Source organism: Lemur catta, chromosome 10 (assembly GCF_020740605.2).
Source record: "Lemur catta isolate mLemCat1 chromosome 10, mLemCat1.pri, whole genome shotgun sequence".
NCBI lineage: Eukaryota > Metazoa > Chordata > Mammalia > Primates > Lemuridae > Lemur > Lemur catta.
The window spans coordinates 36364933-36383022 of record NC_059137.1 but is presented as its reverse complement, the minus strand read 5'-3'; the positions used below and the strand labels follow the sequence as shown (position 1 = coordinate 36383022).

Genomic DNA, 18090 nt, shown 5'->3' with positions numbered 1-18090 from the left:
ACATATTTTACGGGCTTATTATTTTTAGTAAAGCTGCTTTTGAAAATTTGAATTTGGCCAGGGACTGGATTTGTTCACCTACTCTCAGTAGTTATGAAGAACAGAGTGTCCTGGTAGCCACAAAGAGTTGCGGCAGCTGCTGTCCCAGCAGCAGAAAATGACACTTGGTGAGGCTTAGGTGCTGGCCAGTGAGGTGGGGGACACCAGGAATACAACTTCTCAGGCACAGCTTCCCAAGCAGGGTGACTTTAGGGATCTGGGTACAAGGAGAAGGAAGGGACCTCAGGGGGCAGACTGCTAGTCTCCCCTTCTCCCATTTCAAGCCAGATTAAGCTGGGTGACAGGACTCAATCCCACTCTCCCCCCCACTGCCCTGGGAGGATTCTCCCATCTTCTCATGAAGCCAGGCAGAGGTTGTAGGCAGAATCTCCTTTATTGGAGGATGACCTGTTTGGGGCTTACAACCCTGTGGCCCCCATAAGTAGCTGGGGGTGGGGGTAAATAGTATCAAAAAAGGATGCATAGAGCTGTTGAGGCTGTGGGGACTGGCTGGAAGCTGCTGGCAGGGTGGAGCGGGCTGGGGCCCTGGCAGGTTCAGATTGAGGTACAGCAGTGTTAATAATACTCTTGGAGCGTTAATACTCTGGGGATGGGCAGGCACTTAGGGGGCCCTAGGGCATGAAGGCACTTGGAGGGAGCTGGGGAGCGGATGGGGGATGTGCAGTGGGACTGGGCAGGGCCAGGCCCGGGGTTTGGCAGGCACTTTGGGGAGTGCTGGGGTTGGGCAGGTCGGGCCCTGACAGCCCAGAAGGCTTTGGTAGTGGCAGGCACAGTCTCTGGGTTGGGTCTGTGTTAAATAGAAGCGGTTTCCCTAGTGCTCGTCTCGCAGCTCTGAAGGCAGGAACTTGTACTGTTGCTGCCGGATCTGGGCCAGCTTCTTCCGTGCCTCTTCCAGCTCTCGTTCCTTCCGAAGCATCTCTTCCTGTGCTGCGATGATCTGAGGGACGCAGATCAGGGACTCAGTTCAGTAAGTATGTTCATTAGGGGTACAGGGTGGTTAGGGCCAGCACAGGCGAGACTGCCCTCCTGACAGTGTCCCTCAGAGTGTCTGGGCAGAAGCTCACCTGGGCAATGCCCCCGACCATCTTCTCCTTCACCACCACTGTCTCATTCTCCTGGTCTTCAAAGGCTGCCGCCTTCTGTGCCGCTTTCACCAGGTTATCTGAGGCTCGCTTCACTGCATTGCCAGCAGCCTGGGCGAGAAAAAGCAGCGTGAGTTGAGAACTCAGGTGGGGTCCCAGTGGAGAGGGAGAGTCCCTCCACTCCCTCATAGAAATGTATTATTTTGGGGGTGACAGTTTAAAGCAGTGCAGCCCAAAGGACAATGGGATGGGTCAGGGTTCCTCACCTGAAGCCGTTTCATTGCCTCAGAGTCCTGGTCAGCCTTGACCTTGCAGGCCACAAGGAGCTGGGCTGTGGAGGCGGCTACCTGCTTGGCTGATGAGATGAGCTTCTCCTGGCTGGCATGGCCTTGTACAGCTGCATTGGCTGCCTCACACAGATTGTTGGTGGCTGCAGCCACCATCCGGGCCTGAAGCAAGGAGAGTTACATTAGAATATACCTCTTGCCCTGGTCTATCCCCGCTCTAGCCTTCTCAAGTCTCTCAAACTCAGAGAGACCTATTGGGTGTTGTACACTCACAGCAGAAATGAGGCCCTGGGACCACTGCCCGTCGTCCAGTGCATTGGCTGGAATGGCGCCCACCTGTGGAGGAAGGCGGAGAGCCTGCTGAGACCTGTGCTCTCCTCACTTCAAAGCCTCTCAGGCCACCAATGTGGGCATGCACAACAAAGCTGCCACCCTGTCCCCATTTTTTTGGGTATTTAAGTACTTGCCTTCCCTTGGGCCACCAGTTCTCTCTGGGCAGCTGATGCAGCCTTTACCAGCGCACTGGTGGCCGCTGCAATCGACTTGGCAGCTTCCAGTATCTGCTCTTCAAAGTTCAAGGACTCATCTGCCTCCTGTAATAAAGAAACAAAGGTCGCAGAGAGAGATGCAAAGTCAGAGAGGGGGCTGAAGGCAGAGACATCCTACCATTATGAGGGTGGAGGAAGGGAGGGGGCAGGACTGACCTTGGGCTTGGCCCGGGGCTTCAGCTGCTCTAGCTTTTTGGCTGCAGCCTCAATGGCAGCTGCAGCTCCCAGGAGCTCATTCTCAGCAATGACTGTGGGGTCCTCCGGGTCCACCCATTCTGTTCCTGATGAGTTGAAGAGGGAAGAAAGAGGCTAAGGCAGAGCAAGGAGGTCGTGTTACCAGGCCTCAGTACCTGTGGGGGACTACGGGCAGAGGCTAGCTCAGAGCCGTCCAACCAGGAAGCAGAGATCGTACCATGACAGGGGTTTTCCTGCCCTCCCTGCCCCTGGTCACTCCTCACCCTTCATTGCCTCAGCGGCCTGGATGAGCTCAGTGACTGAACCAGCCACACGCTTTGAGTGTCCTGTTAATTGCTGCTTCAGTTCTGGGCTTGGCTTCTGCAAGGTCTGGGGAAGAAGGGGTCAGGGGACAAAGAGCATCACATCTTAGGGTCTACCCTGATCTATAAACACGGCAGACCATGGCCCCCCGCCCCCCATCCCTGGAGCACTCCACACTACAGCCCGCAAACACCACGCTGCCTATCCAAATATACTCCATGCATCACACTGCACACACGAAGACGGTGGGGCTGCGTCACTCACCGGCTGACAAGGAGCAAGGAGGATGATGAAATGAGAAGAAAGAAGAGATGACAAAGGTAGAGGAGGGAGTGGTCAGGTGGGAAGAGAGGAGAAAAGAAAAAGAGGAAGAAGAGTAGTTGAGTGGGAGTACCAAAGACAGCAAGAATGGTGGGGCCCCAGAGAAAGGGAGACTTGGAAACAAGAACAGATTTGGGCAATAGATGGTGGGTAGGGAGGATATTGGAGCAAAAAATGAAAGAGCAGGGTCTGAGGCTTGCGGGAAGAGGTCCGTGTATTCAGGTAGGCTGGTATGAGGAGCCGGCAACTCCCTCCCTTACCAGCAGCACATGGTCCAAGAGTTCCAGGTAGCCGTTGGCACATTCCCGGCCATAGTGCAGGGCTCGAAGCCGCACCTCAGGGGCCACTTCCGGGTGGTAAGCTGCTTCCTGTCCCCCAGAGTAATATGTTAGCTTTAGGATCCCAAAGAGCTCCAGGACCTCCAAATCCCTACAGTTTCTCCCATACCATGTTCTTCCCCAAAGCTGCTTCACTACCAGGATTTCTACCTTGCAAGCTCGAAGCATATCTGCGATAGCACGACGGCTCAGATTGGCTGTGGCAATGACATCTTCCTGGCGACAGGAATTGCCAGCAGCAACAGCCTTGGCTGTTGCCATGGTGATACCCGTGGTCATTCGGATGAAATCTTCTGGGGTAGAGGTCTTGGCAGGCGGCTCCGGGGAACAGAAGACCTGTGGGGGCAGGACAAGAAGAAAGATTCGACAGTGACTGAGACAGTGCAGTACCCTGCACCCGTGTGATCTGGTTCATTCGTCCAAGTGTTTATTCAACAAGCATTCCCGGAGTACTTATTGTAGGTCAAGTCCTTGCAGATGTTCATGCCTCACAGCTAATATAACAGAAGGCAGCTGGTCATCATTTCTGACTAAAATGATCGGGGAGAGTTTGTTTGTTTGTTTGAAATTAAAGAAGTAGCTTTTGGCTGCGTTTTCATTCCTGAAATAGAAGAGTTGAAGGGGAGAGTGGCAAAGGTGGGTCTCAAGAGATGTAGAAAACAGGAGGGCATTTTTAGGTAAATGGTAGGACATGAATAACCAAGATGTCAGTGGGAGAGTATCAAGGAATGGTGGAGAAAAGGTTGTTGGGGCCGTGAATATCAGACTGAGGAACTTGGAATTTTACATAAAAGTCATAAAAATATTTTGATGTATGTGTTTAATCCACACATGGTCATTAAAGATCAGCTAGGTGGTGGTTTCTGTGCGAGGTGCTAGGGATGCGAAGGGGAACATGGTAGATAAGGTTCTTGTTCTCACGGAGCTTACATTCTAATTTTGGAAACAGGCGATAAATCAGTAAACAAGTAGCAAAACTAACGACGATGTTTTGGGTTACAGGGAAATAAAGAAAGTGCTGTGATGAGAAATAAATGAGTCCCTATTTCAGATAGCTGGTCAGGAAAGGCCTCTCTGAGGAGGTGACATTTAAGCTGAAGCCTGAAGAACTAGAGGAAGGAGCAAGATGTTCAAAAAGCTGAAGAAAAGTAAGTGGAAGCGCCTGCAGCAGGCAAGAGCTTGGCATGTCCCCAGCACTGGCAGAGTCCAGTAGGACAGGGCACAGAAAGAAGAGTGGGATAAGATGAGACTGGAGGAGCTGGCAGGGGCCATCACTGACAGGCTTTAAGCAGTGAAGTAACATAATCTAATTCATATTTTCAAAAGATAATTCTGGCTACTGTGTAGAAAGGATGGATTAGAGGGGGCAAGTGTTGAAGCACGGAGATCAGAGAGAGACTGTTGCATAAATCCACATAAGGACTGGTGACAGATTGGACCAGGCAGTAGTGACGGGAGAAGGGGAAGAGAAAATGGAATCTAGTTGAAGGGAGTGCTAACAAGACTTGCTGATGGGCTTAGATGTGGAGAGTAAGAGAAAGAGAGAAGTCTAAAACATTAAAGCTGGGTTTCTGGCTTTAGGACCTGAGTTACTAAAGGTGCCATTTACTGAGCTGGGGAAGACCAGGAAGGACCAGGTTTGGGAGGCAGAAAATCAAACTGGAGAGTTTCAGTTTGGACATCTCCAAATAGAGGTGAAAACAGAACATCAGAAAGAGGAATTTAGAAATTAGAAAGATGAGTAGGAGAGAAGAGAGCAATATAGACTGAAAGCAGTGAGACCTGTCAGGAAACTGGCATAGCAGCCAGAGTGTGGGAGAGCCCCAGGAGCGTGACCCAGAGTGCTGACAGTGGGACTGCGGAGGGAGCAAGAGAGGAAGAGAGGATGGGGAAGGGGAGCTGAAAGGACTTGGCAGCGGCCTAGACATGGTGAAGAAGACAGCAAAGTCAAAGATGATTAAGGAGGACTCTTCGTGACCGGGAGGTTGTTACCCCCATTAACAGGAAGTACCATGTCACCTGCATCTAGGTGGTGATGTCAAACAGGCAGTTGAAAAGAACTAACCTCAGAACTGGAAGTCAACTTTTGGAGAATAATAATGAAAGTGGTTAAACTTGCCAGAGAAGAGAACAGTTTAGAAAGGTGGCTGTCTGTACGATTCTGGGAAGGCCTCTACGTTTCCTAGGCTGAAGGTGATTCAGTGATGACTGCTGAAGAGACGTTCCAGAAGCAAGAGAAAAGCCAGTGTCAAAGCCAAAGGAATGCAATTTGGACTCCTGTGGTGAAAGAAAAAGTAAAGCCAAAGGAAGAAAGGATTTCAAAGACAGGCTTGCTAACAGAGTCAAATGCTTTGGACATTCTGAAGAGGATGAAGGCCAAGAAGAGGCCACTGAATGTGGCAACTAAGAGGCCACTGGTGACTAGAGAGAGTGGGAGGAGGGTGGTGAAAGAAGACAGGTGTCCAATGCTAAGGAGTAAACAGGTGAGGGAGGGAAAGACACGGGAGTGGCTCACTTAAGAAGTCGGGCCATGAGACAGAAGAGTGTGTAACTGTTTATGTTTCTGTGAACATATGTGAGGCACAGGTTCAGGTTCACAGTCTACCACCATCTCTCTGACTCTAGTCCCTGATGCCCTAGACTTGCGCTCACCGCCAGTTCCTGCCGTATGTGTTCTGTGGTTGCCTCCAGGGCCCGCGTGCCTTTGGTGGCCTCATCTTCTACAGCCTTCACTGTCTTGAGCAATGATGTCACGTTGGTCACCATCACCTGGGGGCATCAGGGGAGTGGGGAGGGGATCATTTTAAGGAACAAGAGGAAGTACATTAATGTGCCTCCCTCCTCATGGTGTTCTCATTCCCTCCAACCTTGGCAGAGTTCTTGAGCTGCCACACAGCAGGGTCATCCCCAACTTTGCCAGCTGCAGCCTTCGTGGCACTGATGAGGTCTCCCAGGGCCTTGGCTACATCTTTCACTGCATTGATCAGCACCACCTGTGGGGCAGAGAGGTGGCACTGGTCTGTGGGAGGAGGAAGGGGAACAGGAAGTGGTTCTGGGCAGAATTAGGGATGTCAGGTAGATACCTGGGTCTCAGGGTCCTCGGATCCCAGGCTGGCTGCACCCAGCTTGACCACATCAGCAAGGCGGGTGATGGTGGCCACGGAGGACTGGGCAGCCTGCGCCAGCTTCTCCTGGCTGCCAGCTGCGTTCTGTACCAGGACCTTGGTGTCCTCCACCAGCACCTTTGCAGTCTTCAGAATGCCTTCCCTGAGGGAGGGCCCAGCCAGTCAGCTCTCCTCAAATCCCCCCGGTCCCTCCAGGCTGTCCAAGACTTCTAATCCAGGTCTTCCCCAAACGAGCTAATGATATCCTGCCTCTTCTGCCCCGTGCGCCAACCTGCCTGCTGCCATCAGGCCCGGTTCCCGCCTTACCGGTGGTCAGCGAACGTTTCAGTGCCCTCGCGATTGAGCGTGCCAGCAGTAGCAAACATGATGGTGGTGTCGAGGTCAGCAATGATACCAGACACAGCACTGGCTGCCGTGATGCAGGCCTGGGTGCCACGATTCCCAGCCTGGAGCGCAGCCAGGACATGGGAGACCTGGGGTAGGGAAAGTCACATGGTGCCATGTGGAAGGGAAAGGTCACCTATGCCTTGGAGGAGGGACAAGAGGAGAGGGCTGGAGGAGGAGGGCAAAGATTGCAGGTTGGGGAGCTAGTCCCACAGTCTGCAGGGATGAGCATGTCACCTTCTCAGAGACTCTCCGGGCACACTCTATGAGCTCCTTCTTGGTGTAGGCATCACTGGGACTGCACTGCAGGGCCCCTGCCTTGGTGACCAGAGCAGAACAGCCATGGCCCAGCTCCTGTACCCGGTGCTTGATGTGGGCACCTATCTGTAAGCAGAGGGAAAGAGAGATGAATTTTACAAGTGGCACTCAGGGCACCTCCATTGTGTTTGGAGAAGTCACTAAGGGTGTAGAAAAAACATTCATAACAGACTAAAAGTTTGAAAGTTCCCCAGCATATAGACTTTTCCAGTCTCATATCCTTTAGGCAGGAGGTCACCTCCTACACATGGTAAATAATAGCATGTAGGCACCAACTGGTGAGGACTGTGTTAAGCACAGTGAGGAGGAGGGAGAGAAGCACTTTATGCTTGGGTATTTGAATCAGAGGACCATGGATTACAATTTGGCCCATATGGGGTTGTGGAGAGTTTTGGGTTTGGGGATTAGCTGTGTCCAGCTAAGATCCAGTTACCTGCTTTCTTGAAAAGCCAGGAGCTTAGGGAAAGAAGAGCTTTGTGGGTTTGCAACAAGAAAGAACAGGGAATACAGACTCGCAGCATAGCAGAGGAGCCAAAGGCCTGGATGAGGGTCAGCAGAGGCCATAGAGGCAAAACTGGGAATTCTTGAGATTCTTAGCTGTCCCCTTTATCCCTGTGACTGAAGGCTTTGATCCTGTGTCCCCACACAGCAACCTGATTACTCTTTAGTGAGGTGGTCCTGAGGCTGTGTTCCCCTTTCTGTGAAAGACTAGAGGGTAAGGGTGGGACAGCCCTAGAGGCTGACATGACAGAACAGGGGGCACACCACTGGGATTTCCTGGGAGGGCAGGGGCGGGTCAGAGCTGCCGCCATGTTTACCTCTTCATTTTCAGCCGCCACAGCTGCAGGCTTGGCCTGTGAGGCCAGACGGCCATAGTCACTGGTCAGCTGGTTAGCGAGAGGGCCCAGCTCCTCAGGGCTGGTGTTTGACTTGGTTACCTGGTGATAATGGAAGAAGTGAAGTTATGTTCCAACTCAGCTCTCCAAGGGCAGTCCTCTGATAACCTCCCAAACTCACCATCTCCTGAACGGTGACTGCAATGGCCTTGGCTGTCCGCACCATAGTTGTTTGGTAATCCACAAAGGAACCTTCTGGTTCACCCATTGGTCCTTCATCTAGCTGAAGGGGAGGATAGGGAAGGGGCAAGACTGTTAGGATCTCTGCCTGTGTGCTTGGGCTCCTGGCCCAGGGCAGCCTCAGTGACTACAGGTACCCCAAGACTCTAACCTGGTTGATGGCCTGGGTGATGGAGTCCACCATGCCACCAACGACCCCAGCAGCACTGGCTGCCTCGTTGAGGGTTGTTGTCAGGTCCTCTACAGCCTCTGTCATCATCTGCACAGCCTCCTCCAGGGCTTCCTGGGTATGAGCTGCTTGCTGTGGGGCAGAGTGAGTGAGTGGAGCTGTTGTTCCTGCTTATCCAACCTCTTACTAGTAACAGCCCCTCCCTCCCAACCTTCAGTACCTTTGGGTTACCACCAGCCTCCTTGGCAGTATACAGCAACTGCAGGGCAGACTCTGCCAATGTTTTAGTCTGGTCCAGGAGTGCCATCTGCTGCGGGTGGCTCAGGGTCTTAGAGGCAGCACCCACTGCAGCCAGGGTGAGTGGCTCAAAGTACTGGGCCATCTGGGACACCTGAGGCAAGGGGTCGAAATGGGGGTCAGGTCCCCTCGCTCACCCTGCCCCCTGGGACTCCCCATGTGTCTCCCTCCCTAGGTACCTTGTGTCCCAGCTGGGAGGCTTCAGCCCGGGCAGCACTGGCGAGCGGCTCAATGAGATGGGAGATCTCCTGCACTGCGGTGAGCATCTGAGTATGCAAGGCCTGGGGAGGAAGTGGACATTGTGATCTGATTGTGACCTGCAATAGGACCCTCTGGTTGCACAGATCCCACTCTTCCTTCCATACCGAACTCCCTAACCCTCCTTGGCACGTCCCAGCCCTCTGATGTGCCTATGAAGCCCATCCCCTGACCCCTACCTTCCTTGAGTCTGACATCTCTCTTCCCAGATACAACCTTTCATATCACCCTCTTTCCCTCACCTCTTTGGAGATTCCCTCACGGGGAGCAAGCTGCTGGCTGACTGCAGCAAGGGAAGCCTGGTCTAGGTCCCGCAGACAGCTGTTCAGAGCTGCAATGGCCGTCTCGCACTCCAGCTGCCCTGGAGCCTTGTCCCTGGAGACACATCACAGGCTCCAACACCAGGCTCCAAACACATACACATATAGGCAACATCCCTTTAAAACAAGGCTAGTCTATCTCTCCCCTATGTCCCCCAACACTGTCTCCTCTGACTGCACCTAAGTGCCCTCCCCTCCATTCTGCTATCACGCGTGGCTCCAGGCATACCGGATCTCCACCCCTCAATACCTCATGCTTGTAATAAGCTTCTTGATGGAGTCTGAGACAGTACGGGAGTGGCCAGCCAGCACTGACCAGCGCGGGGGGTCCCGGGGATTGACTGCTAGGGCCCGGGCTGTCTGGATTAGTCCCCCAGCACTCTCCAACATTGTCTTGGCAGAGATCACAATCGGCTCCATGGCAGCCCGGCCCTGGGGAGAGGTGAGGCAGGGAGGTAGGTCTCATGACTCCACAGAGGATGAGGTGATAAGCTGGCCCATCAGGTCTCCCTTCACGTTGCCTCACCTCAGGGCTGATCTGGGCAGGAATGCTGGAGAACTCAGGATTGGATGCAAAGGCACTCAGATTGTCCACAGCCTCCAGCAGAGGGGCTGTCGCTGCTCGGCACTGGGCACGGTTCTCTTCTGTGAAGGCCCCGTCTAGCGCCTGGAAGTGACAGAAAGGCCCTCAGGACTCAGACTGCAGGTGTGGGAGGCATAGGAGGTGAAGCCCAGCTCTCTCTCCCAGGACTTGAAGGATGTGGGAGAGGCTGGTGATGATCAGTCTGGAGAGGAAAGGGCTTGGGCTCAGGCAGATGGGATTTGGCAGAAGTCCTCAGGGAGTAATGGAGGGACGGGGGGAGAGAAGATTGGACAGGTCAGGGAGATGGTGGGAATTCAAATGGTGGGAACCTTGATGGTCTTGACAAGATTGGCTGTGCTGTTGGCCACCTCCTTGGCTGATTGTACAAACTGGCGCTTGGCAGTAGGATTGGCGGTACGGGCAGAAGCCAGGCGGCAGCTGTTACACAGTGCAGAGGTATGTTTGGCCACAATGGTGGCTGCAGAGAGCACCTGAGGAGACAATGGAAGAGCCATGATGAAGATAGTGTACGTACCCAAGGAGGAGCCATTTTAGGGTTGGGGGACGGAGAGCAATACTCTTGGAAGTCTAAATAGGAAAGACAGAGTCACCTGAAAAGTCAAGATTTAGGACACAGAGATACTCAAAGATGAACTCAGTGTGGGGGAAGGGGAGATGAAAGACAGATGTACTAATGGAGCATGGGCCACTGGGAGAGTAAGCTCAGACATCCATAGAGAAGTTATGACTGCGGTAACTGAAAGGATGATGAGACACACAGCAGGGGAAGATAGTTACCCAAAGAGAAGCTGCATGTGGAAAGTTAGAGATGCGTTCCTGCCCTCTTCCCACATGTCTCATCTCCCTCTTTCCCCATGTAGTCGATCTACCCTTTCCCAGACTTGCCTGTGGTCCCCGTTCCCTTGAGTTACCTGGGCTTGGGTACAGCCAGGCTCCCCCAAACTCTGACAGGCCATCTGAATTGCCTGGTTTGCTCTGGCAAACTGTGTGGGCTCCACCAGCCCTTGCTGTCCAGCTTGGCTATTGGGGTCAGAGACGCCAACCAGATATGCGGCCTGGGGAGAGAAAAGGGGGTGAGGAATAAAGATTTCAGGTGGAAAACGAATGGTGATAGTAGGGACAAAAGGGAGTGGGGTGGATTTAGAGAACAGGGTTTATTTTCCAGAGTTCTACATGAGTGGAGGTATATTAACAAACTATATTTACACTAAAAATGAAAAAACAAAAAAATTCCCATTTTGTTAAATATGTTCAAGCATTTCAGAAGATTTAAAAAATAAAAACAAAGGAGTCATACAATAAGGGTTTGACCGGACTTCTATTTAGATGTGTGTGTGTACTGGTTCTTAGGGTGAAAGTGTGGCTTACTGTAGGTCTGAAAGCCGTATACAAACACACACATACACATATGGGCAAAGCCTCTTTCAAAGACATAGGTCTAACACTATGAAGGTTGTTAGGCTAATTAACATTTACAGCACCTCCAAGCGTCAGAGATTTGGAAAGGATGGGTATAATTGTTGCCAAAAAAACATTTTTGTGACTGAAAGACCATCATAATGTTTGATTCGTACTTCTATTAAGACATGGTGGCTTTGCTTTTTCCTCTTTATCCTTTTCCAGAAATAAGTGAAAACAAGCAAACGAACAAACAACAAAGAGGTTTTAAAAAGGCATGCCATATAGAGAAGGGTACCCGATGTAATAGGGAACAAGGAGATTGAGCAAGTAGGATGGTAGGCTTCCAGGGAGAAACAGTCTGAGACTAATTCTCAAGCTAGCTTAACGATTCATATACCAAAGCAAAATATTCTCAGAGCCAAGAGATAGTTTTATACTTCATAACATAGAAAAGGGCAAAGATAAGTGATGATTCAAATAATTGGAAATTTTGTCACTGATACTATTTTAATAAAGTAATAATTATGCAGAAAAAATGATTTGTATATGTTATTTAGTATATATCGAGATAGCCAAGGCTAGGAAGGCCTCATGGTTGGACAGTGTAATCATAACCAAACCCTGGGGTTCAGGGATTACAGAGATCAGAATTGTTGGTGCTCAATAATTGCTGACAAATATCTCCACTTTGGCTTTGTAAACGTAAACTTCTTGATTTGTCTACATGCTGAGAGGAGATGGGGCAGGGAAAGCAGGGCTGTTCTAGGAACCCATCTCAGGAAAATAACCTGTGCAGCTGCCTCGGTGAAGCCACAGAGTGCCTTTGAGGCTGTGGCAATGGCCTCCCCAAACTCCGGCAGGTTTCCATTCTTGGCATTCTGGGAGATGCCAGTCATGGCCTCCCCCAGCACCTAAAGAACAGAGGATATCAGGAGAGTCAGAGCATATCCTCAGAGCAGCATCTTGTTAGTTCCATCTTCCTGCCCTCTTCCCTCCTGGGTTCCTGGCTACACTTGCCTTTGAGTTCTCCATCACACTGTCCAGGCAGCCAAAGTAGGACATGTCATTGATGGGCTGGACTGGGTTCTCCAGGAGTTCCCGGACCGTCTGTGTACACGGAGGGTGACGTTGAGAGCCACGACACCTCCCTCAGCCCAAACCAGAACCCTTTCCTCTGCATTTACCCCACCAGCCCACCAAGTGTCTACCTCCAATTCCCGCAAAGCATTGTCACACTCTTTCTGGCCAGGTGCCTGCTGGGTGCACATGGTGATGAGCTGATTGATGCTGTCAGTCACCGCCCTGGGAGGGACAGAAACTTGGGTGAATAGGTCACCATTCCTGAGTCCTTTGTACATGGGAAGTCTCCAGCTATTTATCTTTTGCCTATAACCGCTCCTAAGCCAGGACCTCTCATGAAATACCACTTCCCCAGTATCTCTCACACATTCTAGGGCTGGGCTTCCCAGCACCTACTCACCTGGCAGCTGCAGCCAGTTGACTCTTGAGGTTGGGGGCAGCAGGGTCTGTGGATAGGGCCTTGGCGGCCAGGAGAAGTTTGCTTGAAGACATGGAGATGCCCTTCAAGTTGGACACTACCTGGGCTCGGTCCTCCGGGCTCTGTTGAAGGTGAGAAGGTCAACACACTGTCCTGTCTTTTCTTATCTGTCTCTAAAAGGAATCTTCTTTCCCAGACACTCAAGTACTGCTAGAGACTGGGGAGGGCAAGGAGCCAGGAGCAGGTTAGGACTCTGTGGTCACCCAGGCACCTCCTATCTAACCCTCAATGGGGACCATGCAACCAGACCCTCTGCCTCTTCATACCGGAGCCTGTCCTGCCATCTCCACGCCAGCTTCCAGGAAGGTGCTGAAGTCCTGTCCAAATCGACCTGAGGCTCGAGCCAGGTCCTGTGGGGTTCCCCGAGAGGCCTGCACCAGTTCTGTGGCTGCCTGATTCAGCCCGGCAGCAGCTTCATTCAGTCGGCTCTGAGCTTCTTGAAATGTCCCAGTGCTGGGAGGAAGCTGCATGGTCAGAGAGGAGGTCAGATGGAAGAATGGGAAATGACGAAAGGAAGATTTGTTAAAAGAGAGCTGGAAGGGTGGGCACTTAGCCTGGGAGTAGTGAAAGGAGACAAATCTGGGAAGCAAGGCTCAAATGAGCAGACTAGAAGTGGGAAGGATAGGCTTGGAGTTCTTTGACTCCTATGTCCCTTCCAGCCCCCCAGTCTTCCTACCGAGTCACTCAGGAGTCGCTTGCTGGCATCTCCGACTGCTCTCAGGGCATTATCCACATCTCGCTGGCCAGGCAGGCAACTGACACAGCGGTTCAGTGCCTGGGTCACTGCTTTAGCTACCTGAGGTGGGAATGGAGATAGGGTTGCCAAAGTGAACAATTTAGGAGGTCCCCTCCACGCATGGGACATGGGAAGTAACTAGCTCTACTGCCTCTGAAAGTGAAAGAGGAAAGGGAGTGTTTTGGGTGAACAGGCTGAGGGGTTACGGTATCAAGTGACAGTGATTAAACTTCCCCAAGCTTGCTGTTTAGCTAGGCCCATGCCAGAGTCCAACTGAGACATTCTACCAAGACTGAGGGAACCAGGGGTGGAATCCAGAGAGGTGCTCCCGAGAGCATATCTGAGAAGACGTCCCTCTGTTAGTGTGCATGAGACCCTGGGCCCTAGGGAGGGACCTGAGGGAGAGAAAGGGAGTGACCCCTTCCCAATGGCTGACCTGGGCAAGCCGCTGCTGGCTCTCAGGGTCCCCTGGATGGCCAGCTGCCTTTTTCGCCTCCTCAATGAGGCTGCTGGCCTTGTCCAGCACATCACTGGCTGTGTCAAGCACAATGGCCTGCACCGCAGGATCTGATGTCAGCGCAGCTACGCCCCTAGCGGCCTGAGCCAGTGACCGCAGCCCACCTGCCACTTCCCGAGCTGCGATACCTGGGGAGACAAGGAAGGGGAGGAGGGAAGGGAAAAGGTGCCTTCATTGCCAGGCCCTGATCCCAGTGGTTTCCTCTGTCAGCTGCATTTCCCCTCCTGGATGTCCCTCATCCATCCCCACCTCCCCACCTCCCTCACCATACCCCCATTGCTGGCCCTCTGCCCACGTACCTGCATAATTCTCATTGCCCTGGGCAACCTCTCCCAGCAACTGGGCAATGGCAGAGCTCACTGCTTTGGTGCTGTTGCCCAGATCCTGGGCACACTTCTCCATCTAAGGATGAAGGAGGAAGACTTGAGCTCAGGGGAAGGAGGTGATGAGGGGGAACTTGAGAAGCTACCTGGGGACAGCTGGCAGTTTAAAGGAAGGTTTGGGCAGCTCTGGGGCACAACTGGGAAGGAAGACTTTAGGATTTGAGTAAGAATGAGATCTTAAGAATACTTACTGTCTCCCCAGGCAAGGGTTTGAGCTTGCCCTCCCGGGCCGCTGCCTTCACTTCCTGCAGGTCTTTCTCCAGATTCTGTACCACGCTCAGTGCCGAATCCATTTCCAAAGGTCCACATGCTTCCTGGGCCTACGATAAGGGAAGCAGAGTGTAGAAGGTCCTGTTGTGTCTTACCAATGCCTCCACTTACACAATCATCCCTGTTTGTGGTGATTCTGTACAGATTCCCCACCATCTCGGGACTCCACCCTCATCTTCCAAAGCCAGAGCCGCATACCTTCTGGGCGGCAGTACGGAGTTCAGCCAGTGCGGTGCCGAGGTTCTTGGCACACTGACTCAGCTGCATGGCCGAAGCCTGGTCCTGAATTGTTGGCACTGAGGCCTTAGCAGCTGCCACCATCTTCCCACCTGGCTGTTGGGGAATAGGCAGGCAGATGAAGTGTGCCACCCTCCCATTGGGCTCAGATACAGGGAGGGACAATGGTCAGGATGTGGTGGGCATTGGGGCTCGGCACTGGGACAGAGACTATTGCAAGAGATTCAAATTGTGGGAGATGCAGAGGTCTTAGAAAGGGGAGGGATCTGCTCTGAGAGGTGGGGAGAGGGTGCCTTGCCTGCAGGAAGCTCTGGCTGGCAGCAATGAGGGCCAGCTGAGCGCTGGGGCTGTCAGGCTGGGCTTGGCTCCCTCGGACGCCCTGCACCAGCAGCGGAATCTGCTCTGCCACAGCCTGTAGGTAAAAATGTCATGAGAGCCACCTCCCCAGACTGGGGGAAAGGCTCCCTCTTTCCAACCCCTGCATGCTTCCTGGAGTCTCACCTTGCAGCTCTGTACCAGTAGGGGCTGGGGGCCGGCAGAGGCTTTGGGGGTGGAGGCTGCATGTTGGGCTGCAGCGATGGTCTGTGTGGCCGAGGCTGCAGCCTGCTTGGCTGCGTGCTGTGAGGACAGAGCAGTCAGGACAAGCCCCAGGCACTCCCATGCCCAGTCCCTGCCTACCTTGCCCTTGCCATCCCCCAAGGAAATATTAACTGACTCTCTCCGCATGTCTCACACAGTTCATCACTCCACAGCTCCCAGGCTCTCGCTTGCTGCTGGTTAATTTTCCAGCCTCACCTCCAGGCGCTGCACCAGCTTCTTCTTGATGGCATTCTGTGCAGCCGCATTGGTGGCCATGCGCAGCCCCTCAGCTGCCTCCCGCAGCCTCTGCTGCTGCTCCTCACTGTCAGGGTGGGCAGCCGCTCCCTGAGAGAGAGGTGGAAAGAGTCATCACCCAGCTTCCCTGTGGATCATAAAGAAGCTCTTCTCTGACCCCTCTAGACTCAGTTTAAAATTCACTTGTTTTCCTGAAGTCATCTCTAAGCAGCCCCACGGAGAGATAATCACCGTGGAGAGGAGCTGCCTGAGGAAGGCCAAGGTAAGCCTCTGGGAGCCCAGGATCCTCTGTGGGATGCTGAAGTCCCTCCTTGAGGTGGAATTGTTTCTTCCTCCCCTCCTTGGTGAAGGGGTCTTGTTTCTTTTCCCACTTTCTACAGGATACCACAGGTGAGTGGGGGTGAGGCAGGCTCCCCGGGAAAAGGACTCAGTTTGGAGCAGGCATCTCAGGAAATCCAAAGCAGGGGACCTGCTTACTCCTACAAACTGAGGAGCCCCAGAGCCCAGGGGGCCAAGGAATTGTTTGGGCTTCCTTCTGGTGGTCCTCTGCACCCTTGTGTCTTGGTGTCCCACTGTCTTGTCTTTCCCTGTACTGCTAGCAGCAGAGACCCCAGAGACTGAATACCTATGTGTATTCACAGGAGAGACCAGGAAGGAGGGGAATCTCAGGCAGGTGGTAGCAGCAAAATAGGGAAAAATAGGGTAGTGGACGTTGGACTTAAAGGGAGAAAAAAGATATGGCTGCCTGCCATAGTCAAAGAGTACTCTGGGAGTCACACTGGTAGAAGCCTGGGCCACTACCTGCCTGCAGCTGTGGGCCTCATTTACTTCCTGAGTATCCCTATATTCATTCTTTTGTATTTTCTGCTTTTCCTGGGCCTCTCCCATCAGATGAGGGTGACCATCTGGATCTCTCTACTTCCCTTCAGGGCCTGATCTGGGGTGTGCAAAGCAGCTTTGTACCTTGGCAGCCTCCACCATCTTGGCTGTGGCATCAGCCAGGATCTTGGCAGCACTTAAGAGCTTGCGTGAATTCTCCAGATCACTCTCCCCCTCAGCATCAGCCTTGATGGCATTCACCAGGTCAGAGGTGGCTTGGGCCAGGATGCGGGCCTGTCGCACCATCTCCCCTGAGAGCGCGGGGCACAATCAGGTGAGGGAGCCAGAGACACTGAGAGGGTATCGGGGCAGGGACAAGGGTGGGGAAAGGTGGTGTAGACAAGGTAGATGGGGGCTTTTAGGGACAATAGAGAGACTGGAAAAAGCTCTCTAGAGATTTCTTTGGGGCTATTTTTTGAGGTTTAGGATCTTGGAGAACAGATTCCCCAATGGGTACTTATGGTAGGGAGGACAGTCTCCAATGGGTATTTTGAGCAAATAGTCTTGAGCAGATGAGACACTTTTTGCGAAGGCTTAGAGGGTGAGGGGATGGAGTAAGGAAGGCTATCTCTTAATCACACCACTTCCCATATATTTTTGTGTATACTCTGGAATATTCTTTAAACTCTCCAAGGAAGGCAAATTGGGGCTTCAATTCCTACCATGCAGATGGGGAAGCAGAGGTTTCAGAGAGATTAAACAATGAGCTTTTGGTTGTGTGGCTGGTAAGGCCACACTGTGCAGCGTCCTTAGGGGTGAGGTGGTTGGGTTTGCAAGGCAATGTCCAACGGGCTTGGGAAACCTCTTTGCGGTTCTCTGTCTTCCTGGGGGTGGTTGTCCTTACCAGCATCACCCATGGAGCTAAAGATGTTCTCAGTGACAGTAAGGATGGTGTCAGTGGCCTGGTCATAACGGCCAGCAGGCCCAGCCCCTGTGGCGTGGGCCTTCACGTGCTGCAGCAGCTCATTCAGGGCCTGAGTGACAGCTGTGGCTGCTGCTCCTACCCCTCGCAACAGCTGCCCATCCTCTGTAGCTGCCTGGGAGGCAGACACGCAGCCCTCCACAGCTTTGGCCACCAGTCGTCCGGCCTCCACCAGCTGCTCTTGGCAGACAGGTGAGCTGATTGTAGGTGCCACCACCTGTGGGCAAACTGAGTCTCAGAGATTTGGGCAAGGGCAAGGAGTCACGAGGTGGAGTGTTTGTGGTGCCCACAACAGCCATCAGGATGGGTGATGAGGCCTCCGGAAAGAGGTCTCAAAGAATAAACAAAGAATAACATGAGAGGTGCACATGTGTGTGACACTATCACCCCTTGGCACAGGCTAGAGCAACCTTTGGGGCTCACCTTGGTACAGGCCACCAGTTGGGAAGTGGACAGGGCACACTGTGTTGCTGCAGCAATAACTTGGGTCTGAAGCCCCGCATCCTCTGTCCGCTGGGCCACACTCTTAGCCTTAAGGACCAGGGCAGCTGCGGCACTTGCCACTGCCTTGGCAAGTTGCATTAGCATGTCCTGTGAGAAAACAGCAGTTAGCATGACCTGAGACAAGGCTTGGGATTCATAGATACTTCTCAGAGGCATAAGCTGCT

The 18090-nt window shown here is 52.8% G+C and overlaps 1 protein-coding gene across 5 annotated transcripts in view; it reads right to left on the bottom strand.

Annotated features, from left to right (window-relative positions):
• Positions 1 to 414: 414 nt before the first annotated feature.
• TLN1 (talin 1) overlaps positions 415 to 18090 on the bottom strand; it is a 31732-nt gene continuing 14056 nt past the window's right edge. For 4 of the 5 annotated variants that reach the window (XM_045562845.1, XM_045562849.1, XM_045562847.1 and 1 more), the window contains 40 exons: positions 17846 to 18013; positions 17345 to 17639; positions 16585 to 16751; positions 15583 to 15711; positions 15289 to 15405; positions 15086 to 15199; positions 14749 to 14883; positions 14472 to 14600; positions 14197 to 14299; positions 13817 to 14025; positions 13321 to 13440; positions 12911 to 13108; positions 12567 to 12706; positions 12295 to 12388; positions 12104 to 12193; positions 11875 to 11997; positions 10597 to 10740; positions 9994 to 10155; positions 9608 to 9748; positions 9332 to 9513; positions 9004 to 9136; positions 8683 to 8784; positions 8427 to 8597; positions 8189 to 8338; positions 7979 to 8080; positions 7780 to 7899; positions 6881 to 7027; positions 6566 to 6732; positions 6218 to 6401; positions 6002 to 6127; positions 5787 to 5903; positions 3285 to 3470; positions 3057 to 3164; positions 2436 to 2541; positions 2134 to 2258; positions 1897 to 2022; positions 1703 to 1765; positions 1409 to 1591; positions 1125 to 1253; positions 415 to 997 (listed from right to left, as the gene is read on the bottom strand). In XM_045562845.1, coding sequence (XP_045418801.1) covers positions 872 to 997; positions 1125 to 1253; positions 1409 to 1591; positions 1703 to 1765; positions 1897 to 2022; positions 2134 to 2258; positions 2436 to 2541; positions 3057 to 3164; positions 3285 to 3470; positions 5787 to 5903; positions 6002 to 6127; positions 6218 to 6401; positions 6566 to 6732; positions 6881 to 7027; positions 7780 to 7899; positions 7979 to 8080; positions 8189 to 8338; positions 8427 to 8597; positions 8683 to 8784; positions 9004 to 9136; positions 9332 to 9513; positions 9608 to 9748; positions 9994 to 10155; positions 10597 to 10740; positions 11875 to 11997; positions 12104 to 12193; positions 12295 to 12388; positions 12567 to 12706; positions 12911 to 13108; positions 13321 to 13440; positions 13817 to 14025; positions 14197 to 14299; positions 14472 to 14600; positions 14749 to 14883; positions 15086 to 15199; positions 15289 to 15405; positions 15583 to 15711; positions 16585 to 16751; positions 17345 to 17639; positions 17846 to 18013 — 5631 coding nt within the window. In that variant the 3' untranslated portion in view covers positions 415 to 871. The other variant, XM_045562850.1, reaches the window with a different exon arrangement.